This window comes from Panthera pardus, unplaced genomic scaffold (genome assembly GCF_024362965.1).
Source record: "Panthera pardus isolate Hobbes unplaced genomic scaffold, ASM2436296v1 HiC_scaffold_8, whole genome shotgun sequence".
Lineage (NCBI taxonomy): Eukaryota > Metazoa > Chordata > Mammalia > Carnivora > Felidae > Panthera > Panthera pardus.
Genome location: NW_026527013.1, coordinates 12,674,918 through 12,702,179, shown reverse-complemented (window position 1 = coordinate 12,702,179; position 27,262 = coordinate 12,674,918). Strand labels below are relative to the sequence as shown.

The following is a 27,262-nucleotide window of genomic DNA, read 5'->3' as shown; positions in this document are numbered from 1 at the left end:
GCTCAGTCAGTCAAGCATCTGACTTCAGCTCAGGTCACGATCACAGTTTGTGAGTTCAAGCCCCGCATTGGGCTCTATGCTGAGAGCCTAGACCTTGCCTCAGATTCTGTGTCTCCCTCTGTCTCTGTCCCTCCCCGGCTCATGCTCTGTCTCTGTCAAAAATAAAGCATTAAAAAAAAAAAAAAAAAAAGACAAGGTGATCTGGATTTCAAACTGAGAGTCACCTAGGAGACCTACCCCAAGGCATCTGTGTAGGAAGCCAGGCTTGTAAGCCCCTCATGCGGGACGGATCCAATGAAACCCTGGAGAGGTCGTAGGACCGATATTCCCAGGACCAAAACACATCTTCATAGGGACGGGATTGAGAGCTTTACAGGCATTTTGCATTGGAGAGCAGGAATTATCCGTTTTAATTTCTTTTTTTTTTAATGTTTTATTTATTTTTGAGACAGAGAGAGAGACAGACAGAATACGAGTGGGGAAGGGGCAGAGAGAGAGGAGACGGAATCCATGAAGCAGGCTCCAGGCTCTGAGCTGCCAGCATAGAGCCCGACATGGGGCTCGAACCTGTGAACCATGAGATCATGACCTGAGCCTAAGTCAGACACTTAACCGACTGAGCCACCCAGGTGTCCCTATCAGTTTTAACTTAAGTGACCCCGAGTATACAAACATTAACTATAGTGGTATTTTTTTATGTGTATTTATTTTTGAAAGACAGGGGCGCCTGGGTGGCACAGTCGGTTAAGCGTCTGACTTCAGCCAGGTCACGATCTCGCGGTCCGTGAGTTCGAGCCCCGCGTCGGGCTCTGGGCTGATGGCTCGGAGCCTGGAGCCTGTTTCCGATTCTGTGTCTCCCTCTCTCTCTCTGCCCCTCCCCCGTTCATGCTCTGTCTCTCTCTGTCCCAAAAATAAATAAAAAAAAAAAAAAAAAAGAAAGACAGATAGAGAGAGAGCGCACGCAAGTGGGGGAGGGGCAGAGAGAGATGGGGACAGAGGATATGAAGCAGGCTCCGTGCTGATAGCAGAGAGACTGATGCGGGGCTTGAACCCATGATCCATGAGATCATGACCTGAGCTGGAGTTGGATGCTCAGCTGACTGAGCCACCCAGGCGCCCCAGCTACAATGGTCTTTAATTAAATGCTAGATGCTAAATGCAGCATGGCATCCTAGAGCCTAGAACGGAAAAGGGAAATCCGTTGAAAAATGTGTGATCCCAGTCAAGTTGGAAGCTTAGTTAACAGTACTGTCCCCATGGTAACTCATTCATTGTGACTAACGTACTCTAGTTACATAAGAGGTCGACATCGGGGAAGCTGGGTAAGGAGTGCGTACAGGAGGACCTAAAACCATTCCAAGATGAAGTTTATTTACAAACAAAAACAGGGAATAAATAAATGAATGAATGAATGAATAAATAAATAAATAAACAAATAAATAAATACATGACAGGGTGCGTGGGTGGGCTCAGTCAGTTGAGTGTCTGACTCTTGATTTGGGCTCAGGTCACAATCCCAGGGTCGTGGGACTGAGCCCTGTGATGGCTCCACGTGGAGCCTGCTTAACAGTCTCTGTCTCTGCCTCTCTCTCTAAAATTAAGAAAAAAAAAAAATTAGAAAAAGGAAAAAAGAAAGAGCTAGGTGTATTTAACTGCTGGGGTGATATTTTCCACTCAACAAGATGAAAGATTACTTACAGCCCAGCCTTATAGTGGCTTCCTAAAAATAAATGTCAGATGGGATGGGAGCTTTTTTTTTTTTTTTTAATGTTTATTTATTTTTTTGAGAAAGAGACAAAGTGCGTGGAGGGGAGGGTCAGAGAGAGAGGGACAGAATCTGAAGCAGGCTGCAGGCTCTGAGCTGTCAGCACAGAACCCAAAGCAGGGCTCAAACCCACGAGACATGACCTGAGTTTAACCGAGCCAGGACAAAAGCCTTTTAAGATGAAACTGCACGTACTGTCTCTCTTAGTTACAAGATCATCTTCCTATGTTTATGAATAATTTTTATATCTTACAACCAAAGGTCTGGCCTTCATTCCCCATTTGAAAGACTGGAATAGTAACACCAACCTTATGAGGTCGTTGTAGGGATTACATTATAGAAGGATATTCTAATATGCATTTTCATATAGTATATAATATGAATATATGAATATATTTATGGCAGCTCTTAATTCTATTGATACAAAAAACTAGAATAGCTCCTTACGAGGTGGGCAGTATGGACTCTAAGACACTTCATACGTTAGGGAGTCAGTTGCCAGTTTCCCCGCTTCAGACCTTCACAGCTGCTGTTCCTTCTGCCAAGAATGCTGTTCCGCCAGGCTCATTTGACTTTCTTAAATAGCAGCCTCTACCCCCTTTACCTTGTCCTATTTTTCCTCAAAGCTCTTCTTACACACCAGCCCTTTCCCACAAACATTTGTTGAGCCTTGAGGACATGTCAGGAGTTCTCCTAGGGATGGGGGCCACCTCCATAAGCAAAACACAAAAGCCCTCACCTCTGTGAGCCCTCACAGAACTCACAGTGTCTCCCCTCTTGAGAACGTGGCTCCAAGAGGCGGGACGGTGTGGCCTCTGGCCACACCTAGCAATCAAAACTCTTGGGCACAAGAATGGCTATCAGGATTAGGGTAAGGAGGGTGAGGCCGGGGTGTGCCGTGCAGGATCTGATCTTTATTTAAAACGATATCTTGGGGCATCTGGGTGGCTCAGTCGGTTGAGCATCCGACTTCGGCTCAGGTCATGATCTTGCAGTTTGCGAGTTCAAGCCCTGCATTGGGCTCTCTGCTGTCAGTGCAGAGCCCGCTTCGGATCCTCTGTCTACCTCTCTCTCTGCCCCTCCCTTATTCACGCTCTGCCTCTCTCTCCCTCGAAAATAAAAAAAAATGTTTTAAAAGATTTTGTTCTCTTGCTATCTTTTGCATTTGTCTCGATTTTTGTAAATACTGCCTTAAAATAGCGTCTCTCTTTTTTTTTTTTTTTTTAACGTTTTTTATTTATTTTTGGGACAGAGAGAGACAGAGCATGAACGGGGGAGGGGCAGAGAGAGAGGGAGACACAGAATCGGAAATAGGCTCCAGGCTCCGAGCCATCAGCCCAGAGCCTGACGCGGGGCTCGAACTCACGGACCGCGAGATCGTGACCTGGCTGAAGTCGGACGCTTAACCGACTGCGCCACCCAGGCGCCCAAAATAGCGTCTCTCTTGATTGCCGAGTTTCGGGGCAGCCCCTTAAGCTCTGCTCCCGAGGTGAGTGTCCCTCATGGGCCCCACCCTGCTCCCGACCCTGGGTGATGGCACACGGTATGCACTTAGCACAGGACACCTGTCATCAGCTTTCTAACGCCGGGACCTAGCCTGCACGCGGTGTGTGGGCCACGCACCGTGTAGCTCGTCTCGAATCTCCACTTGCAGGCCTGCAGGTCCCAGAGGCACAGCAGGGCTTCCTCGGATCCGCTGACCGCCAGCTGCTCCTTGTGGCTGACCTGCACACAGGTGACCCGGCTCCCGTGGGCCTCCAGAGGGAACACTTTGGAATTCGCACACTCGTAAAGGAAGAGGTCACCGTCGGTCATGCCGTACATCACACGGCAGTCAGCCAGGACGGCCACGCTGGAGATGGTCTCGGGCAGCTGGGTGTAGAAGGTGTATGTTGGCCCATCGACAACCGGACAGGGATCCCCGGGGCTGATGTCCAGCACCAGGATGATGCTGTCATAGGCGATGGCCAGGCGTTCCTCTCCTTGACTAAGGGCCATGCAGTTGATGGCTTTCCGGGCCTCGGGAGGGGGGATGCACATCACGTCCTGTCTGGAATTCAGGGGGAACACCAGGACGACCCCCGAAACGAGGCCAGTGAAAAGGAGATTGGCCCGCTGGGCCACCTCCAGACATCTGACCTCACTGGAGGCATCCAGGACGTCCTGCTCCTCACCTGCCATGGAGAGAAGGTCGCATCAGGAACAGCTCAGAGGAACGGGCTCGCTCCGCAAATTGTTAAGGATTTTGAAAACCGCTCTCATTATCCGTATTCCCCCCCACCCTGGTTAACACTTTCTGATGACTTCCTGCTCCCCATCGGGACAAACGGACACGCCGACACGCATGAGCTCTCATCCCAGATGTTTCCTTTACAAACGTCTGTAAAGGGCTGGAGAGTGAATTTTTTTTGCCTTGCAGGCTGTATGCTCCTAACCCTTAACCTCTTAACCCTGAGGTTGAAGCCCCCCAACATGCCGCACGCAGGCAGTGTGTGTCCGATCTGGCCCGCGGGCCCCAGTTTGCGGGCTTGTATCTCATTTCCCACCGTGCCCCCTAGCTTCGCGTCGGGCTCCGCCCCTCAACTAGTGAGCAAGGGCCTCAAGCACGGTCACCTCGTCTGTCCTGCTCACTGCCAACCGCAGAGCCCGGCCCTGCGGCCAGCACTAACCAAACATCTGCCAAATCCATGAATGCAGGAGGCTGAGAGTGAATCTCTTTTCTCATATTATCGTTAAAGAGGGATTTCTGTACCTCCATCCGCCCCCATGGAGATCACAGCAGACACAGTTGGTGACGTGTCCAGACTCCCTTTACGGGCCAGGGCACCCAGACCCTAGGCTGCTCACTGCCCTCAGGTGAAGGGAGCCCCTCATCTCAAAATGCTTAGGGGGTTCCCCCACCACCCAGAACGGCCTGTAGCCAGTGACTGCCTGATGTGGGGATATAAAAGACTAGCCCTTGGGGCGCCTAGGTGGCTCAGTCGGTTAAGCTACCGACTTCGGCTCAGGTCACGATCTCGCGGTTCGTGGGTTCGAGCCCTGCATCGGGCTCTGTGCTGACAGCTTGGAGCCTGGAGCCTGCTTCGGATTCTGAGTCTCTCTCTCTGCCCCGCCCCCACTTGTGCTCTGTTTCTCAAAAATAAATAAACATTAAAAAAAAAAAAAAAAAACACGACTAGGGGCGCCTGGGTGGCTCAGTCAGTTGAGCGGCTGACATCGGCTCAGGTCATGATCTCAAGGTTTGTGAGTTTGAGCCCCGCGTCGGGCTCTGTGCTGACAGCTCGGAGCCTGGAGCCTGCTTTGGATTCTGTGTCTCCCTCTCTCTGCCCCTCCCCCGCTCGTGCTCTCTCTATCAAAAATAAACAAACATTTAAAAAAATTAAAAGAAAAAAAGACGAGACCTCTTGCTTTAGGTCCTCCCCCACCTGCTCGTTCAGCCCTCCCCCTGCCCCTGCCTGCTCTGATCACCCCTGCTTAGGTTTCTCCCGGGAGCTCCCCTCAACATACCCCTTGTGCAAACTTCCCCATCACGTGCCCTGCTTCCAGGAAACCCAAACGAAACGAGGGATTGACAACCAGACGGTCAATTATCCACATGCTGGACATTTATCACATCAAGTCCTGATTTTTATTAGCCACTGTCAACCTGACTGCAGTTATGGGGGTGCTATGGACTGAATGTGTCCCTTCAAATTTGCGTGTCGAAACCCCAGCCCATGATGTGATGGCGTTGGCCAGGAGGCTTTGTGAGGTGATTTGGCCATGAGGGCAGAGCCCCCACGATGGGATAAGTGCCCTTATACAGGGGACAAGAGGGCTTGCACTCCTGTGAGGACCTAATGCGAACGTGGCCATCTGCAACCAGGAAGCCGGCTGTCACCAGACCCGGATCCGCCAGTGCCTTGGCCTTGGCCTTCCCAGCCTCCAGAACCGTGAGAAGTAAACGTCTGTCGTTTAAAACGCCCAGTCTCTGGTGTAAAGAACCCAAGCAGTCCCGGACAGGAGCTTTGGTTCTTACCCACACAAATGGCCGTGCTTATATCTTACAAACCTTCTGCTAAGTCCCAGATGGTGACTTTGCTCTTGTCCCCAATCTTGGGGAAGTAAACGTAGCTTCCATCGTGTGATACCGCAGTGAGGCCAGTGCGATCCAGAAACGGGGTAGAGGCCCTTGGCTGCCGCACAGACGTGAGATCCCAGACTTTGAAAGACGAGGACTGCTGGGAAGCAGATGCCACCAAGGCCCCACCCCAGACCAACAGGCTCACGGGGGCCCCGACGCCTTCCAGAACATCCAGCAGGGTCCCCTGCTCTGACAGACTCCACACCTGAGGATGGACAGCAGAGGGCCAAAGCTGACTTCTTCCTTACGCTGTCATAGCTAAGAAATATGCATGAACCCATTTGTCCACCTCTGGTGAATTCTCAGGCTGCAGTTCGAGGGCCTTCTCCACCCCCTCAAACCTCCCCACCCTTCACCGAGCCACTACCACAGCAGTTCTCAAAGTGTGGTCCAGGGAACCCCTGGAGGGTACCGCCAGGCATTTTCAGGAGGGCTTGCAAACACAAAACTGTTTTCATCATAATTCAAGATGCCATTTGCCTTTTCTACTCTCTTCCTCTCACAAAGGAGCGGTGGAGTTTTCCAGAAGCTATGGGACATGAGATGTCACACCAGATCAGAGAATGCAGAATCAAGTACGAGAAGCCAACGGTCTCCTATTGAGCCAGACACGAAAGAGATTCGTCAAAATGCGCAACCACGCCACTCTTCTCGTGAGTTTTGTCTGTTTGTTTCAGAAACTACGGGATTTTCGTAAAAGTGTGTTATTCCATTGACATGTAATGTTCGTGAATCAACAGAGAAGTATTTTTGGATGTCCTCGCTGCTAATTTTTAATATGGTAATTACCATCGGGGACCAAATGCAACACGGGATCCTAGACTGGATCCCAGAATAAAGAAAAAGAGGACATTTGTGGGAAAGCTGGTGAAACTACAGAAGAATTTGCAGATCGGTTAATAACAGTATTCTCCCAATATAAATGTTTCAGTTTTGATAAAGGGCCCGGGGGGACATGAGATGGTAACATCGAGGCAAGCAGGGTGTAGACGAGATAAATATGTATATGTGGGGACTCCCTGTACTTTCTTGGCAACTCTTCTGTACCTCCTAAAACTCTTCCCCAAATAAATTATTTGTTAAGAATATGTAAATCCAATATATAAATCTATAAATCAAACTGATATAACCCACTTATTGAGAATCTTTGGGATCCTTGATAACCTTTAGGAATGTAAGGAGGTCCTAAGGCCAGAACGTTGGAGAACTGCTACTTTAGTATGTGCTTTTCCCACCAGAGTGAGAACTTTGAGCTCGGTGGGAATTTTCTGCCATTTCCTCCCAACCCTTCTCCACTCTGAAGGCCCAAATCCTCCCCGTTTTTTCAGGTTCCGTGGGAATGCTCTCCCCTTCCTGGGTCTCAGGGGATCCCTCCCCCACATCTTCCCAGTGACCTGCTCTGTTTCGCCCGCACTAGTTTACGTGAATCTCTGTATTTCGAAGCCAAAAGACCTCTCAAGAATTATACTTTTCTATTCCAGAGGCGGAGTGAGGATGACCTCTGACCTGAATGAGTGCGTCCCGGGACCCAGTGACAATCAGATTGTTCTCAGGACCAAAACTGGCTGTCTCCACGGTGTCCTCGTGTTCAAGGTCGGTGGCCATGAATCGATGAAACCCCTGTGAGTCTGCCAAGAATATCCGGACGGATCTTCCAAACCCTGAAAGGGCAGGGATGGGATTATCCCTTTCATTCCTGGAGGAGCTTGACAGGAGTTCAGTTTAGTCAACAAAGACTTTTTTTGAGCACCGACTACTTGGCTGTGGAAGCAACACGGTGGTGAACAAGAGAGACATGGCCCGTGCCATCACACAGCCTAGAGTTGTCAGGTGCAGGGGTGGGAGGCGGGGGGTGGGGGGCGGCAACTGAAAACAGTGATCAATAACCTTGCAGAAAACAGCAAAGTTATTCATTATCGCAAGACTGAGTTTCCAGAGGGCTGGGACCGCCTGTTGGGGCTGCTCCTGGTATCCCAGAACCCAGCACAAAGCTGGACATAAGGTAGATATGTTTTGAAGACAGAGGGAAGGCAGGGAGGGAGGAAGGGGGTAGGGAGGAGGATAGGAAGGACAGGAAAATAGTTGGAATCTGCGATAAGGGCAATGAAGTCAAGGGGACTGGCTGCCATGAGAAAAAAATGACACAGACACACGTGTGGCAGACAAGGCATGAAGAGGGAGACCAGAGAAATGTGGCCACAAGTCAAAGAATCACAAGGCAGAAACTAAAAGGGGCAAAAAAGGATTCTTCTCTGGAGGCTTTGGAGGGACCATGACCCTGCCCACATTTTTTTTTTTTTTTGAGTAATCTTTTAAAGTTTATTTACTTATTTATTTAGAGAGAGAGGGGGAGAGAGACAGAGCATGAGCAGGGGAGGGGTAGAGACAGGGAGAGAGAGAGAATCCCAAGCAGGCTTCCCACTATCAGCACAGAGCCCAATGCGGGACTCGAACCCACGAACCGTGAGATCATGACCTGAGCCGAAACTAAGAGTCAGACGCTTAACCGACTGAGCCAGCCAAGCGCCCCTGGCCACATCTTGATTTTTGGACTTCTGGCCTCTAGAATTGTGAGGAAAGAGATTTCTTTTCTTTTTTTAATGTTTATTTATTTTTGAGACAGAGAGAGACACAGCATGAGCAGGGAAGGGGCAGAGAGAGAGGGAGACACAGAATGTGAAGCAGGCTCCAGGCTCTGAGCTGTCAGCACAGAGCCCGACGCGGGGCTCAAACTCACGAACTGTGAGATTGTGACCTGAGCCGAAGTCGGACGCTTAACCGACTGAGCCACCCAGGCGCCCTGATTTCTATCGTTTTGAGCCACCACATTTATGTGGTAGTTTGTTACAGCAACCCCAGGACCTTTGAGCGGACATCTGAGAAGGTGGCAGGCCCTGGAAGGGTGGGAACAGCCTGGGATGACCAGGAGGTAGGAAAGGCCTGCGTGTGTGTCTCAGGGGCAGCACAGAGGCCAGTGTGGGTGGAGCAGAGTGAAGGAGGGGGAGGGGAGGGAGGGAGAGCCTTGCTAGATTTAAAACAAAACAAAACAAAACACCTAACAGGACAATGCCGTTGAATTAGAATTTCAGATAAACAGTGAAATTGCTATTATTAGCAGAAGTAGATCCCAAATATTACGTGGGGTATATTTATACTGAAAAGTTGACTTGTTGTTTCACTGGGCGTTCTATATTTTACCCGGCACCCCGCCCAAGGGGGATTGCTCACTGTGTTCCAAATATGGGCTGGGTGAAGTGTTTTGTTAAGAGGGCCCCTGGCAGTGCAGGAAAGAGGTCCCCAAGGCCAGATCATGCAGGCCGGGACATGGTGGGGGCAGGGGGGATGGTGTGGGACTCTTGTGCTATGCACCTGGCCTGCACCAGCCCAGTTTAGACTCCTGGAAACCCCTGAGTCAAGTCAGCTGGGGGCTGGCCGTCCATCTGATTGCCTCTCCAGGCCCTCCATGCAATTGTTTTATTGAACTACACTTGAACCTGAGGCTCACACAGAAGGATGTTATGGGAAACGGATCGAGTGCATCAAGATATCTGCTGTCCAAGGATATTTGCATCCCATTCGTGTGCAGGAAAGGGTTAACTCAGCAGGCCTGGGGGTCCCTGTTCTGCACGTGAATGGTTTGGCCCTTGCCAGGCTCCTGAGAGGTGCCCTCTAAGCCCTTAGAATGTCCTCCTTGATAAAAGTGTCCTTGTGGGGCCCCGGGGTGGCTCAGTCAGTTAAGTGTCCAGTTTCGGCTCAGGTCATGATCTCACCGTTTGTGAGTTCGAGCCCCACATAAGGGCTCTCTGCTGTCAGCACGGAGCCCGCTTTGGATCTTCTGTCCCCCTCCGTCTGTGCCCTTCCCCCTCTCTCTCTGCCCTTCCCCTACTCGCACTCTCTCTCCCTATCTCTCAAAAATAAATAAGCATTAAAAAAAAGTATCCTGGTTTTACTTGAGGCCTTGGGCCACACGGGATGGCCAACGCTCACATGTGTTTGGCAGTGGGAGCTTTGGGACACGCGGTATCAGCTTGACCTCGGGGGGGGGGGGGGGGTTGTTGGGAGACTGAGGTCAGCCGGGCAGGTGATCAGCTGTGTCTCCATAATCAACCCCCGGTAAAAATCCTTGACGCCAAGGCTGGTTGAGCTCCCCCGGTCGGTGCTGTTGTCACACACGGTCACTGACAGAAGTAAGCGCTGTCCACGTGACTCCACGGGGAGGGGACACCTGGAAGCTTGGGCCTGGTGTCTTCTGAACTCAGTCCCACACACCTCTACCCTTTGCTGATCTTAATCCAAGGGACCCCCTGAACCACAATTCCATTTCTGACACTGGAAAGAAATCCGTGCCTGATCTCAGCTAAGTTGGGATTGGGCTACCTCTTCTAGAGCAACAGGTGGGTTCCCGAAACTGTGGATGGGGAAACTGCTCGGGCTTCTCCTCATTGGCCGCTGGAAAGAGCCACACGTGAAACCCACTGTAACAGGTTTCTAGGTCACTGGGGTCTTCAGTGCCCTTGACCTCCGTCCTGATTCTAGTTTGTGCCTGTATCCTTTGTTCGTCTTTCTTCTCACGTGCCTGTTTCCCATGCTGCATTTCGCGCATACTTGTGCCACCTAAAATTCTTTTGGAAACTGGATGGTGGAAGATGTGCAGGAGCCATCGCCACGAGCCACATGTGGCTCTTCACATGGCTGGTCCAAGTCGAGATGAGCTGTTGGTGTAGAACACGTGCCAGGTTTCATAACCTTCACGCGAGAATTTTGTTATTTATTTTTTTTAGTTTGGTTATTTTTGAGAGAGAGAGAGAGAGACAGAGCACGAGCGGGGGAGGGGCAGAGAGAGAGGGAGACACAGAATCCGGAGCAGGCTCCAGGCTCCGAGCTGTCAGCACAGAGCCTGGCATGGGGCTCGAACTCACGAACCTGGAGATGGTGACCTGAGCCAAAGTTGGGTGCTTAAATGACTGTGAAAAATACCGTTAAGAATTTTTATGTCAATTTCATGTTACATTTTTAGAATGTATTGGGTTAAATAAGATATATTATTCACATGAATGACACCTGTGTCTTTTTGCCTTTTTAAATAGGGTCATGCCAGGGCACCTGGGCGGCTCAGTGGGTTAAGCGTATGACTTCGGCTCAGGTCATGATCTCACGGTTTGTGAGTTCGAGCCCCGCGTCGGGCTCTGTGCTGACGGCTCAGAGCCTGGAGCCTGCTTCGGATTCTGTGTCTCCCTCTCTCTCTGCCCCTCCCATGCTCATGCTCTGTCTCTCTCTGTCTCTCAATAATAAATAAACGTTCACAAAATTTAAATAAGGTCATGAGAACATTCAGTTATAAACGTGGCTCACATTTGTGGCTTGCGTTACTGGACAGCACTGGTCTACAGTTCCTCTGACCCCTTATAAAAATCAGAGCTGATTTTAGGGCAATGAAATTACCCTATCTGAGGTTCTAATGGTGGATATACGCCATTACACATTCGTCCAAATCCATAGAAGGCACAACAGCCAGAATGACCGTAATGTAAACTACAGACTTTGGGTGATGATGATGTGTCAATGCAGGTTCATCGATTGTAGCAAATGCACCCCTCCAGTGGGGGGTGTTGATATTGGAGGAGGCTGCATGAGAATACGGAGTGGGGGGGATATAGGGGGTCTGTGGGAAATCTCTGTACTTTCTGCTCAACCTGGCTGTGAACCCAAATCCAATCTTTATTTTTTTTTAAGTTCATTTTTTTTTTTTTTATTTTGAGAAAGAGAAAGAGGGGCAGAGACAGAGAGAGAGAGGGAGAGAGAGAATCGTAAGCAGGCTCCGTGCTGTCAGTGCACAGCCCAATGTGGGGCTAGATCCCATGAACCATGAGATCAGGACCTGAGCCGAAATCAAGAGTTGGATGCTCAACTAACTGAGCTACCCCATGCACCCTATGATCTTTTTTTTTTTTTAATATTTATTTATTTAAGCAATCTCTACATCCAACATGGGGTTCGAACTCACCGCCGCTGAGATCAAGAGTCACACACTCCTCCGACTGGGCCAGCCAGGCATCCCCCAAACTGACCTTTAAACAAAATAGTCTTTTGGGGGGCACCTGGGAGGCTCAGTCAGTTGAGCGTATGACTTTGGCTCCGGTCATGATCTCGCAGTTTGTGAGTTTAAGCCCCACATCGCTGCTTCAGATCCCCCGTCCCCCCTCTCTCTGTCCCTCCCCCACTTGAGCCCTCTCGAAAATAAATAACCGTTAAAAGAAAAAGAGAGAAAGAAAAAATAGTCTTTTTTTTTTTTTTTTTTTCTTTAATCGGGCTGCGGATTGTCTGTTGGTCACCTCCTAGGAAGCCTTCCCTGTTTCAGACAGAAGAAGAAAACTCTATCACCCACTCCCGTGACCCCTGATTCTTGTCTGGTTATAGCACCAACCACACTTTTTTGTGGCTGCCTTATTGTAGGGGTTGCATTGCCTGGCTCCTCCCTGGGAGCACCCCATCTTCTCATGCAGCACTCCCTAATCCCTGTGACTGGCAGGGATAAGCACCCTCATCTCAAATGAACCAGAAGCACAGACAGGTTAGGTTTACCCCGAACAGGGAAAGCTGCAGCCCGGCGGCCAAAACTGGCCTGGCATCTATTTCTGTGTGACCCGTGAGGTGAGGATAGTTTTTACGATTTTAAATCGTTGAAAAAATAAATAAACATAAGACTACTATTTTTGTGACACGTGAAAAGGATACAAAATCCAAATTTGGGCATCCATCAACAAAGTCTTAGTGGCACACAGCCAGCCCCACTTGAAATATCATCTGTGGAGGCTTTCACGTTACAGGTGCGACAGGGACCACGGGGTCTGCGGCCTTTCAGAAAAGGTTTTGCCAGCCACGGGTCTCGAATGGCCCCCCTCGCTCCAAACCGCTCTCCACTTCCAACCAAATCCAGAGTTGCGCCCCCCCCCCCCCCCCCGCCACCATGGCTCCGAATAAGAGACACTACCTGCAGCGAGAAGGGACTCATCTTCAGAGACTACCAGGAACCTCACAGCTTCCGGAAGCTTCTCCAGCAGGCTGTCTCCTTCAGGGGAAATCTGTGCAAAGTCAAGGATGCCCATCAAGCATTTCCACAGGGTTAAGAGTCCAGGGTCAAGAGTTTGAATGCAAGGCTCTGTCACTCACCAGCTTCCAAGAAAATTCCTTAGCCCTTGGGTACCTCAGTTTCCTCATCTATTAAATGGGTGATGATACAGGACGACCACATAGGACCATCATGGGCTAAGAATCGTGCAGAATGGTTCCCCCCCACACCTGCACATAGTCAGCCCTCCCAACGTGGTAGCTCTTATTATTACCGTTGATACTGTTTTTGTAACTAGCTCAGGCACCCGGAGAACATTCCGGCACTTGTTTCCTGCCCCCAGAGGAGCTCTGGAGATCTCAAATAAGATGGAAACTCCCATTCCTGAGTTGCAGGACTGATTCTGTTCAGATCGAAGAGGATGGTTCTTTCCTCAATCCTGCAGCCCCAATTCAGCTACAGATTATTTTTTTTAATTTAAATTTTAGTTAGTTAATATACGGTGCAATATTGGCTTCTCAGCTGCTGATTTCTGAGCATCTGACAGCCACCGGGCCGAGAGCCAAAAACTTTACATTCATTACCTCCGGGAGGGGCACAGACAGGACGCCTCGGGGGCCAAGAAAAGGGAGTTGTTGGCACTAATCCAAGCCAATGTTTAAAAAAAAATATTTGTTCACCTTCATGTAGTGGGGGTGGGAGAAATGAATTTCCTCATGGCTCTCACTGTTGATTTTTTTAACTGCTGATTGAAAAAAAATGTTTCTTTTAAAACTTAGAGAGTTAAACAATACTGTATAAGATGGGGGGGGAAAAAGAAGTATCCAGAGCACATCAGGAACACCTCTCCACCTTTCCTGCCATTGTCCCTTCACCCCAGAAGGGGTGTTGTCTACTTTATAAGCACCTGCTTGCATAGATGAGCATTTACACGACCATCCTTTTTTGCACCATCCATCATAGATACTGTTCTGCAAGTTTGCTTTTACTTAATGCGTCTGGGGCAGCGGTTCTCAAAGGGTGGGAGGGCGATTTTGTGCCACCCTCGCCGGCCAAGAGCTGGCAATGCCTCGAGTCATTTTTGTCAGGACCGAGTGCCAACAATGACCCACATTGGCCGGCCCCCAGGAGACACCAAGAGAGGTTTCCTGAAACGCGCAGAGTTGCAAATCCCTGGAATTAAGAAGCCAAATGTCATTTATTAAAAGATCAAAGGTAGGGGTGCCCGGGTGGCTCAAGTCGGTGAAGCGTCTGACTTCGGCTCAGGTCACGATCTCGCGGTGCGTGGGTTCGAGCCCCGCGTCGGGCTCTGTGCTTGCAGCTCGGAGCCTGGAGCCTGTTTTGGATTCTGTGTCGCCCTCCTTCTCTGCCCCTCCCCTGCTCAGGCTCTGTCTCTCTCTCTCTCTCTCAAAAATAAAATAAACATAAATAAATAAAATAAAATAAAATAAATAAACAATAAAAAATGACCGAAGGTGAAGACATTGGGCACTTTGGGGCCAAGCAATGTGGGCGTCACACTCAGTAAAGCAGCTTACCAAGGAGACGGAGCCCTTGCTGAACCCGGTGACCATCTTCCCCTGCTTCTGGAGGGAGACCCCACAGGTAGGCGTTTCTTCCTTGATGCTGGATAAATGTTGCCTCCCCTGCAGCTTTCCTGTGGCCGAGCTCCACAGGCCGGCCACGCCACCCTGGGACACGGTCAGCAGCGTGGCCCGGGAAGCCAGCACTGCTGCATACACCCAGCAGTCAGAGGGATCTCCCAGGATCTGGAAAACCAGTTCTGCAGTTTCTAGATGCCACGCACTGACCTAATGGAGTCGTGAAAAGGAAGAGAAATCTCAGTGAGAGACCCGGGTGGCGGGTTTTCCAGGGGCAAACGCAAAACCCGTGCTTTTTCGTAGCGCATGCATTTTCTTTTCAGCGTTGGCAGTTCCAAACAAGGCAGGCGGGAGACACATCCTGGATTAGAGCCTAGAACAGCAAAAGGACATTGGTGGAAAACTTGATGCAATCCAAGTGAAGTCTGCGTTGGGCTGATAGAAATGACCAATATTAATGTCTTAGCTGTGGCGGATGTACCCTGGTTATGTAAGATGTTGACATTACAGGAGACTGAACAGAAGGGCATATGGGAACTCTTTCTAATAGCTCTATCACTTTTCCACGAACCTAAAATTTCTACAAAGTGACAGTCTCAAGAATGAGAGCAAAGTTAGCCACGCCGTATACATTCACATATGTTCACCTCAAGTAATTACTGATCAGAGCAGATTTCATATTTAACCTCACCAGAAAAAGTACCTTTTTTAATTGACAGTAACCATTTAAATAGTAAACATTTGCCCATTAATTCTCCTTTTGGGGTTTACTCTAAAAAAATTTTTTTTAATGTTTATTTATTCTCGAGAGAGTGCGAGCAGGGGAGGGGCAGAGAGGGAGACACAAAATTGGAAGCACACAACATTGGAGACACAAAATTGGACAGCTCCAGGCTCTGAGCTGTCAGCACAGAGCCCAACGCGGGGCTGGAATTCACGAACCGTGACATCATGACCTGAGCCGAAGTCAGATGCTTAACCGACTAAGCCACCCAGGCACCCCTGGGGTTTACTCTAAAAAAATATGGAGAGATACAAAGATCTATGTAGAAGGAAAGTTGCCTCAGTTATTTGAAGGTGCAAATAACTGGAAACAACTTATCTGTCCAGCAGTAAGGGATCACGTACATAACTACCATGGAGTCATGCAAGGCAATCTTAGGAAGTCACTAAGCATGCTGTTTTTGAAGAATGCTTAAGGTCATGGACAAATAAAATCGATTTCTAAAACTGCATCTATAGCTTCATATATGTTTTTATCCCCATTTTGTGTTATACATACATGCACATGTGTATGTGTATGAAACCCACATAAAATAAAACCCTGTAAAATGTTAACAGCATTTGTCTTAGGGATTGTTTATTATCATTTCTTATTTCTTTACTGTATTTTCCTGACTTCTGCTGATAACCAAATGATTTCTTTAACCAGTTTTGCAATCAATCAACACCTCTCTAATATTTAAGCCCGCACCGTCAGTAAAAATACAAGGCAAGCTGCATGTGACTTTAAATTTTTTATCAATCACTTTAGAAAAAGTAAGAAGAAGGGTGCCTGCGTGGCTCAGTCTCGGGTCATGATCTCACAGTTTGTGAGTTCAAGCCCCACATCCGGCTCTCTGCTGACAGCGGGGAGCCTGCTTCAGATCCTCTGTCTTCCTCTCTCTGTCCCTCCCTGACTTGTGCCCCCGGGCGACTGCTTGCTCTCTCTCTCTCTCTCAAAAATAAAATAAACATAAAAAAAAGTAAGAAAAACAAGGGAGAGCAATTTAAATAATACATTTTACTTAACCCATATGTCCAAATGTTATCATTTCAACATGTAATCAATATAAAATTATCATTAAAATATGTTACATCATTTTTATGATACTAGGGCTTTGAAATCCAGTGTGTTTTAAACTTAGGGCACATCTCAATCCAGAATAAGCACATTTCAGGTGTTCAGTAGCCACGTCTGGATGGTGATGGCCCACACTGGACAGCACAGTTTATAAGCTACCGATATTGCTTACATGAACAACTTCCATTTACTAATAAAATATAATAATTAACAGCTACTAATTATTTGGTGCTTACTATGTACCAAGCACTATGCCACATGGTTTAGTCATTATCTCATCTAGTAGATGAAGCAGAGCGGTAAGGTAATGTATCAAGATCACTCAGCTTGCAAAGAAGTCACCTGGGAATTAGCTAGAGATTTTTTCCCAAGCCTTTAGTTACTAAGCTTTCACTCACTATTCTTCTGTGTCTCTATTCATAAAACAATCAGATCATAGGGTTATAGGTGATATAAAAGAATAACACAGCAGAATACACATTGTTTTCAGTTGCACGTGGGACATTTACCAGAAAAAGATCATAAAATGAATCTCAAATGAAAGGATTCATCATACAAATGAAATTAAATTAGGGAGAAAAAAAAGGTAAGCTATCTGGGAATCTTTCAAATATCTGGAAATGAATAGCATACTTCTTTTTTTTTTTTTTTTTATAATTGTTTTAACATTGGGGCGCCTGGGTGGCTCAGTCAGTTGGGTGTTCGACTTTGGCTCAGGTCATGATCTCCTGATTCATGGGTTTGAGCCCCGCATCGGGCTCTGTGCTGACGGTCCAGAGTCTGGAGCCTGCTACGGATTCTGTGTCTCCCTCTCTGCCCTCCCTGATTGTGCTTTCTCTCTCTCTCTCTCTCTCTTGAAAATAATTAAACATTAAAAACAAATTTAAAAACAAATTTTTTTAACGTTTATTCATTCTTGAGAGATAGAGAGCATGAGCTGGGGAGGAGCAGAGAGAGAGAGAGGGAGACACAGAATCCGAAGCAGGCTCCAGGTTCTGAACTGTCAGCATAGACCCTGATGCAGGGCTCAGACCCACAAACCGTGAGATCATGACCTGAGCCTAAGCCAGACACTTAACTGAATGAGCCACCCGGGGGCCCCAAATACCACACCTCTAAATAACCCATGGAATAAAGAACAAATCAAAAGGGAAATCCAAATGTATTTTAAACTGAATGCAAATGGTAATATGATGTATCAAGGTTTGTGGGATTCAAGTAAAGCTGTACTCAGAGGCAAATTCATAGTACTAAAAATGACCAAGTTAAAAAAGATTAAAGGTCTCAATTCTTCAGGGTCAGATAGAACTATTGAAATCATCTAATCCAACTGAAGTTTGAAACCCCTGATAGCATCCTATCAAGTGGTTGTGTACCCCTGTTTACACCCACCCCCTATCAGGGAGCCCTCCTTATAGAAACAGCATATACTGTCTTGGAAAGCTCTGGTCTCTTTCCTTTGCAAACAGGGGCAGGTGTTTGTTACCTTTGAGCCAGATGCCAAATACACAACCTTCTTTGTTTCATCCAAGTGAAGACTCCAGGTCTCAGGTTGCATGGGATCCTTTGAGCCTCCATCCCAAATGGTGAATTTCTCCTGGCCAGTCAGTAGATTCCACAAGCGCAGTGTATGGTCCTTTGAGGCAGAGAGGGCAAGTGTCCCTTTGGCAAACACCTTCACATACCTCACCTCTCCTGCAGTAGACCAGGGTCGGGGAGAATACATTAGCTGAAAACATTTTGACCTTCCAACTACCAAAATGCCTGTTGGTTTGGAAATTCCCTGGCTTACCAAAGAAAAGATGATGGCTTCAAACATAGCCAAATTACAAGTGACGGAATGTGGCAAAACCAAATTAAGAGTTGCAACATTGATATTACAAGCAATCATACGCCAATAAAATGGGCAATCTGGCAGAAATGGACAAATTCCTAGAAACATATCAACTACTAAAACTGAAACAGGCAGAAATAGAAAATTTGAACAGACCCATAACCAGTAAAAAAATTGAATTAGTAATCAAAAATCTCCCAAAAACCAGAGTCCAGGGCCAGATGGCTTTCCAGGGGAATTCTACCAAACATTTAAAGAAGAGTTAACACCTAATCTTTTGAAGTTGTTCCAAAAAATAGAAATGGAAGGAAAACATCCAAACTCTATGAAGCCAGCGCTACCTTGATTCCAAAACCAGACAGAGACCCCACTAAAAAGGAAAACTATAGACTAATTTCCCTGATGAACATGGATGTAAAAATCCTCAACAAGATACTAGCCAACCGGATCCAACAATACATTAAAAGAATTATTCACCACGACCAAGTGGGATTTATACCTGGGATGCAAGACTGGTTCAATATCCGCAAAACAATTAACGTGACTCATCACATCAATAAAAGAAAGGACAAGAACCATATGATCCTCTCAATAGATGCAGAGAAAGCATTTGACCAAATACAGCATTCTTTCTTGATAAAAACCCTCAAGAAAGTAGGAACAGAAGGATCATATCTCAAGATCATAAAAGCCGTATATGAAAGACCCACTGCTAATATTGTCCTCAATGGGGAAAAACTGAGAGCTTTCCCCCTAAGGTCAGGAACATGACGGGGATATCCACTCTCACCACTGGTATCCAACATAGTATTGGAAGTCTTAGCCTCAGCAATCAGACAACACAAAGAAATAAAAGGCATCCAGATCGGCCAGAAGGAGGTCAAACTTTCACTCTTCGCAGATGACATGCTACTCTATATGGAAAACCCAAAAGATTCCACCAAAAAACTACTAGAACTGATCCAGGAATACAGCAAAGTCTCTCATCAACCTTCTGTTGAATATTTCCAATGAGTAAGAGTCTTGAACTGGAGGATGTGAGCATTTCTATGGTGGATAAAGGGTATGTGGGACTTTTCTGCACTATTTTAGCAACTTCTTATGAGTCTAGAATTATTTCAAAATAAAATGCTCAGAAAAAAAGGGAAAAAAGAAAAATGTGCATACAATTTGACTCAGAAATCCCACTTTTAAGAATGTGTCTTACAGAGGGGCGCCTGGGTGGCTCAGTCGGTTGAGCATCTGATTTCGGCTCGGGTCATGATCTCTCGGCTCGTGAGTTTGAGACCCCGTCGGGTTCTGTGCTGACAGCTTGGAGACTGGAGCCCACTTCAGATTCTGTGTCTCCCTCTCTCTGTGCCCCTCCCCTGCTCGTGCTCTGTCTTTCTCTCTCTCTCTCTCTCAAAAATAAATAAACATTAAAAAATTAAAAAAAAAAGAATGTGTCCTATAGAAATAATAGCATAAGTGTGTGAAGATGTCAGACGTTAATTGCAGCATTGTCTTATAAAAAGAAAATTGCAAACAACCTGTTTATGAAAAGGGAGTTGTTAAAGAATATGGTGTATCTGTATAAAGAATATTACAAAGCCATTAAAAATAATAAGATAGATGTATACATACACCTAACTATGATAAATTATTACAACAGCCAATACTTACTGAGGGCTTTCTATGTGCCAAGCATAGTGGTTAGTAGTTTCCATGCATTAAACTCCTTTAATCTCATAAAAATTGTGCGAGGTACTATTATTATCCCATTGCATAGATACGGAAACTGAGGCACAGCTGAGTACAGTAACTTATCCCAAACCACATGATTAATAAGTCGTGGAGCCAGGACTCCAGCCCAGAACTCAAGCTCTCAACCTCTATGTGATATATTCTACAATATATTGTGACAAAAGCAAGTTACAGCCCAGTGTATAAAATAGTACCATCTGCTTTTGACAAAAACTCAAAGTACATGAACTTATACAGAGCTACATCTGCATAAGCCTAGAAAAAAATTAGTTCTGGCATTTAATAAACTCTGACTACCAATCAGTTCCACGGAGACTGAAGGGTGGGAGAGACTAAAGGGAGTTTTATCTCTTTATAATTCAAAGGACAGTAGGACAGTGGGTAATTTTGATTTGTTGTGGTTTGGGTATTTTTCAACCAAAAGTTTTATAAATAGTAACGTGTTGCAAAATATCTCCGTATGTGGAACACTATGTCACAGTAAAAGTGAATTAGAGACATACACACAATGTGGAAAGAGGCAAAATACGTGATGTTAACTGAAAAAACCAAAAGGTTATGCAAGCAAAGGCTTAGATGACTATATATAAAACTGTATATATGTGTGTATATCCGAACACCTGCTGGGGGAAGGGACTAGAACAACAATATGCTGATAAATGATGAACAACAGACTCTCCAGAGGGGTTGGGGGAAGCCCTGACTTGTGGCATTTTGTCAATTTCCTTGGTGTAACTATTCCCGCCCGTGGTTGATTTCAAGCCACTAACATGACTCCTCATTGAATATAAGGTTGTGAAGAGAGTTCAGTAGCAGCCCATTTCCACCTTGCGGGTATGGTAGTCAAGCACACGGGTAATAAAGTGCAGTATAATACTTTGAAAGTAGTAAGTTTTGGGGCGTCTGGGTGGCTCAGTCGGTTAAAGTTAAGCGTCTGATTCATGGTTTCTGCTCAGGTCATGATCTCGCCGCTCTTGAGTTCAAGCCCCAATTGGGCTCTGCACTCTCAGCTCGGGATTCTCTCTTCTTGGGATTCTCTCTCTCCACCTCTCTCTCTGCCCCTCCCCTGCTGGAGCTTGTTCACGCTTGCTCGCTCTCTCTCAAAATAAATAAACACACAAAAAAGAAAGTGATGACTTTTGGATATGTATTACCTTGTTTGAATAGAATTGACTTAACTGCAAGCTTCTAAAATTTCATATTTGATAATGCCTGTGATCACTGCCTCACCACATTCCTGAGAACTTCACAGTCAGGTCTCTTGCAAACACCAGGGCAAACCACATCCAGCTTGCTAGCATGTGATGGGAAATTTTCACTCTCCTTATTACATATGCCTGTAACGCTTTCCGTTTTGTTAGTAAACTGATTGCCGAGTTTTCCTAATTACAAATAATAAGACTTTGATGACTTAAAAAAATTTGTGTGTGTGTGTGTTTACTTATTTTGAGAGAGAAAGAGTATGAGTGGGGGAGGGGCAGAGAGAGATGGAGACACAGAATCGGAAACAAGCTCCAGGCTCTGAACTGTTGGCACAGAGCCCGATGCGGGGCTTGAACTCACAAACTGTGAGATCATGACCTGAGCTGAAGTCGGACACTTAACCGACTGAGCTACCCAGGTGCCCCGTTGATGACTTTTTAAAAAATGAATCAAGGTCCATGGGTAAATGGGTTCAGGTCCTGGACAGGTGGCCCACGCACACAAAAATACAAATATCGGGTAGACCTATGTGAAACTAGCCATCCTGATGATAATAAAATGAATGGAATCTGACAGATACTCTATCAGTACTCACGTCATTCCCAGCTCTTGGGAAAAAAAAAAAAGAATATGTTGAGGACGTCTGATGCTGGCAGCTTTGGGGTCGGGGGAGGGGCAGTTTATTCTGCTACATAGACACTTCTCAAAACCCATAGAAATGCTCACATCCTCCAGTTCAAGACTCCTACTCACTGGAAATATTCAACAGAAGGAAAAAAATGTTGATGAGAGTAAAAAGAGGTTCATCACAGTAGAATCCATAATAGCAGAACACTACAAATAGCCTAAATAACAAAAATTTAAAAAAATGAACGAAATAAAAATAAACTTAAAAAACTTTTTAAGGTTTTAATTTTTATGTTGAGAGAGAAAGAGAGACAGTGAGCAGGGGAGGGGCAGAGAGAGAGAGAGAGACACAGAATCCTCAGCAGGCTCCAGGCTGTGAGCTGTCAGCACAGAGCCTGATGCAGGGGTCTTGAACGTACAAGCCGTGAGATCATGACCTAAGCCAAAGTCGGACGCTTAACCGACTGAGCCACCCAGGCGCCCCGAAATAAAATAAATTTTAAAAAAATCATTTAATGGGAATGCAAGCTGGTGCAGCCACTCTGGAAAACAGTATGGAGGTTTCTCAAAAAATTAAAAATAGAACTACTCTACAACCCAGCAATTGCACTACTAGGCATTTATCCACGGGATGCAGGTGTGCTGTTTCAAAGGGACACACGCACCCCCATGTTTATAGCAGCACTATCGACAATAGCCAAAGTATGGAGAGAGCCCAAATGTCCATCGATAGATGAACGGATAAAGAAGATGTGGTATATATATACAATGGAATATTACTCGACAAGGAAAAAGAATGAAATCTTGCCATTTGCAACGACGTGGATGGAACTGGAGGGTATTATGCTGAGTGAAATTGGTCAGAGAAAGACAAAAATCATATGATTTCACTCATATGAGGACTTTAAGAGACAAAACAGATGAACATAAGGGAAGGGAAACAAAAATAATATAAAAACAGGGAGGGGGACAAAACAGAAGAGACTCATAAATATGGAGAACAGACTGAGGGTTACAGGAGGGGTTGTGGGAGGGGGGATGGGCTAAATGGGTAAGGGGCACTGAGGAATCTACTCCTGAAATCATTGTTGCACTAGATGCTAACTAATTTGGACGTCAATTTATAAAAATAAGGGGCGCTTGGGTGGCTCAGTCGGTTGAGCGTCCGACTTCGGCTCAGGTCACGATCTCGGGGTCCGTGAGTTCAAGCCCCGCGTCAGGCTCCGTGTGGACAGCTCGGAGCCCGGAGCCTGTTTCGGATTCTGTGTCTTCCTCTCTCTCTGCCCCTCCCCCGCTCATGCCCTGTCTCTCTCTCTGTCAAAAATAAATGAACATTAAAAAAATAATAAAATAATAATGCAAAACAAGTTAAAATAAAAACATTTTTAAAAATCATTTAATACATTCTGGAACACGATCTGTTGAGAAGAACGAAATATTTTGCTGCATTTAAACATGATAAATGTGACACCGGATGGATCACAGCAGCAAGGTTCCTAACAGCCTCAAGTTGGAAACAATGTAAATGCCCTCCGACTGATACGGATACTGTTCCTTCCACCTCGTATGTAATACGGATACTGTTCCTTCCACATCGAATGTCCCGCACCACAAAGTTGATAGATCCAGGAAGCACATGGGTGGTTGCCATGGGGCTGGGCGTGAGAGTGGAGATGTACTCCACAGAGGGCGGGCCGTGCAGAGAGGACCCCGTGGGGTGATGGAAAGTTCTAGCGTTAGGGTGATGGTTGTACAACTCAGTAAATCTAAAAATCGTTGCATTACACTTAAAACAGGTGAAATGGTATGTCAATTACACCTCAATAAAGTTGTTTTTTAAAAAAAGATTCAATGGAAATAAAAGATTGGTTATGGCAAAATGTTGAGAAAAAATTATAAAACTGTACATACTTAAATTGCAGTGACATATATTTTTTATATGAGAGAGAGAGAGAGAGAGAGAGTGTGCAAGTGAAGGAGGGGCAGAGAGAGAAAGAGAATCTTAAGCAGGCTCCATGCTCAATGCAGAGCCTGACTCGGGGCTCGATCCCACGACCCTCGGATCATGACCTGAGTCCAAATCAAGAGTCGGTTGCTCAACAGACTGAGCCACCAAGAAGCTCCATAATGATAAAATAGTTTTTTAACATCTTTATTGAGATATAATTCACGGGCATGAAATTCCCCCATCCCATGTATGACGGTACAATTCGTTGGTCTTTGTGTGGTCACAGAGCTGTGACACCGTCACCACAGTCTACAATAAGAGTGTTTTCAAAACCTCAAAAAGCTGGCATTCCCTCCCCCTCTCCTTGTCGTTTCAACCATTTGGAGGCGTGTAATTCATTGGCATCTAACACATTCGTAATGCTGTGCAACCGTCACCCCTATCTGATTCCGGAACATTTCCATCACCCCCAAAAGGAACCCCTGTCCTCATGAGCAATCACTTCCCATTCCTCCCTCGCCAACCAGCAACAACTAATCTGTTTTGTGTCTCTCTAGATCTGCCTGTTCTGGACATTTTGTATAACAAATCATACTGACTGTGGGCTTTTGTGACTGGCTTCTTTGATTTGCTATAATGTCTCAAGCTCCAGCCTCGTGGCGACCTTGCTGTTCTGTAAACACACCAGCCTCCCTCCCCTGTCCCTGCCCTTTGCACACTTCTTTCTTCACGCCCTTTGTGTCTTGGCCGAAGCATCCCCAGCTGGGAGAAATGCTTTACCTAACTGTCCTAAGTCGGTCACTTGGACTGCTGCTCAGACATCTTGTTGCCCTGATTACCATGCATAACTACATTTCGCCTTCCCAAATGCCTGAGTCTGACTCGGGCCAGTGTTAAGGTAAGGTGAGCGAGGCACTCATCTTGGGTGCCAAATGTAAGGAGGTGCCAAATTACCGAGCTTCCGTTTTGCCCTTGGCTCCCATATGGCTTGGCACAGTGCTCTTGCCAATCCTGTCTTTAAGACAGCTTGAGATTTATTCATGGTGGATTTTTTTTTTTGCATTAATTTTTATTTTTAAAAATATTCCATTGCAATCTTATTTATCTTAAAAAAATTTTGTTTTATCCTTGTTTATTTTTGAGAGAGAGAGAGAGAGAGAGAGAGAGAGAGAGAGAGAGACAGAGCGTGAGCAGGGGAGGGGCTGAGAGAGAGGGAGACACAGAATCCGAAGCAGGTTCCAGGCTCTGAGCCATCAGCACAGAGCCCGAGGCGGGGCTCGAACCCACGAACCGCGAGATCGTGACCTGAGCCGAAGTTGGATGTTCAAACCAACTGAGCCACACAGGCGCCCCGAAACCTTATCTATCTTGATGACGAAGTTGACAAAGCCCACTTTGCAGGCCTCACCTGTGTGTCCCATGTGCATATGGATCACCTGATGTTCTTCCGTGTCCCACACAGCCACGGTGCCATCATGGGTGCCGACAACCAGCAGCCTCTCTTCCACGCTCCACGCCATGGCCGTGATGCCTGCAGCCACACAGAGACAACAGCGAGCGACCACGTCAGCTCCCGTGTCTGAGCGCTCAGCCATGGGGCCCTCTAATGGGCCCCCGCTTCACAGATAGGGAAACCGAGGCACAGAGTCAGCCCCTTGTCCAGAGCCACACACCTAGAAAGTTCCAGCACTGTCAGACGCCAGGTTCAGATCTCGACTGCAATGCTCATGTTGCTCTTAGGGACGACGCTAGGTCGTAAGTGTCTCCCAAGCTCAGCGGTTCTCACGCAGGGGCGATTCCTTTCCCGGCTCAGTGCCTCAGTTTCCCATATATAAAATAGGGGAAAGTTGAAATCAGAGGACTGGATTTTGTTCCCACCTCACTGGGACAGGGAGTACGGACATGGGATTTGTTTTTCTTTCCTTTCCTTTTCTTTCTTTCTCTGGTCATTCACTGTGTGACCCTGGACATGTGAGCTCAAACTTCTCGTTTAGCAAATGAAAAAACTGAAGCCCAGAGTGGGTAGAAACTTTCCGAGCTTTGACATAACTAGGGCTCCTACAGAGGCACAGTGGGTCTGGAACACAAAACGTCTCCCTACCCGGGGGGGGGGGGGGGGGGGGGGGGGGTGGCAAAAACAAAAACTTCTCTGTGACTGCCACCTCCTAATCAGTCACTGCACTGTGATTTGTCCCCCATAGCCATCCGGTCAGACTTCTTTTTGTAACAAAGCCCACAGCCCACAGGTGTTAGCTGAGTGCGCATTCACCCGGACAAAGGCCATATTTCCCAAGCTCCCTTGCAGCAGAAGATGGCCAAGATCTTACCAAGGAGACACTTCTCACGGACGCGATAAATTCTGCTTCTAGACCACTCCCTCAAAGGGAAGGGGTCTGCCATCCACCTCCCCTTCCCACTTCCTACTGGCCGAAAGGCCATCCTATTGGTCGGGGCTGGAACGGCCACTGTTGAGCCGTCAAATGTTAGTTTCACATTGAAAATGGCAGAGCAACAAGACTGAGTCTAGGTCCCTGATGCGAGAAGTCAGGGAGATGATTCATTTTCAGAAATACCAAATAAAAGCTGTGCTGTCTAATTGACAGTAGTTTTACAACCTATTGGAAATGTGTCCTAACCCCCTCCCCCACAATGGAGTCCCAGACCCTTAGACACTTCACTTCCAGGTTCCTCCTCCCCTCTGAGTTTCGCGGGCTTATATTTCGCGGGCTTTGCAATGAGCACGCGCCAAAGGACCGAAGTCTCTGTGTCCCTTCGGGGAAGGTATATGCGTTCCAATCAGACTTTTTGCCTTACGTGGACATAGGCAACTACCAGTAAGGCTGCAACCTCTGCAGTACTCAGCCAATGAGGAACCAGGGGAGGGACTTGCCTCTGTAGTGCTCAGCCAATGAGGAACCAGGGGAGGGACTTGCCTCTGTAGTGCTCAGCCAGTGAGGAACCAGGGGAGGGACTTGCCTCTGTAGTGCTCAGCCAGTGAGGAACCAGGGGAGGGACTTGCCTCTGTAGTGCTCAGCCAGTGAGGAACCAGGGGAGGGACTTGCCTCTGTAGTGCTCAGCCAGTGAGGAACCAGGGGAGGGACTTGCCTCTGTTGTACTCAGCCAGTGAGGAACCGGGGGAGGGTCTTGCCTCTGTAGTGCTCAGCCAGTGAGGAACCGGGGGAGGGACTTGCCTATGTAGTGCTCAGCCAGTGAGGAACCGGGGGAGGGACTTGCCTCTGTAGTGCTCAGCCAGTGAGGAACCCGGGGAGGGACTTGCAGCTAGGAGATAAATTGCCTGCTGTAACTGCCCCAACTGTGCCTGTCCATCAGACACCTGCCCTTGGTTGCTTAAACCCTAGCTTCCCTGTGCTCTGAGTCCGTGTCCCTCCTTTGATTGGGGCAGTGGGCTTATTTCTAACACCTGACACCTTGGAGACACAGTGTTACCTCTACTTATGCCTGGACTGTTGTGTGGGAGTGGGAGGAAATGAACTGCTTTTTTATTT

General features: G+C 47.1%; 1 protein-coding gene across 4 annotated transcripts in view; it reads right to left on the bottom strand.

Annotated features, from left to right (window-relative positions):
• The window catches only part of NWD1 (NACHT and WD repeat domain containing 1), a 73,836-nt gene that overhangs the window by 8,544 nt on the left and 38,030 nt on the right, over positions 1 to 27,262 (bottom strand). For all 4 annotated transcript variants that reach the window (XM_053897047.1, XM_019416211.2, XM_019416210.2 and 1 more), the window contains 7 exons: positions 25,165 to 25,287; positions 17,888 to 18,096; positions 14,496 to 14,768; positions 12,880 to 12,970; positions 7,395 to 7,549; positions 5,817 to 6,093; positions 3,389 to 3,939 (listed from right to left, as the gene is read on the bottom strand). In XM_053897047.1, the coding sequence (XP_053753022.1) occupies positions 3,389 to 3,939; positions 5,817 to 6,093; positions 7,395 to 7,549; positions 12,880 to 12,970; positions 14,496 to 14,768; positions 17,888 to 18,096; positions 25,165 to 25,287 (1,679 nt within the window). The remainder of the gene's footprint in view (positions 1 to 3,388; positions 3,940 to 5,816; positions 6,094 to 7,394; positions 7,550 to 12,879; positions 12,971 to 14,495; positions 14,769 to 17,887; positions 18,097 to 25,164; positions 25,288 to 27,262) is intronic.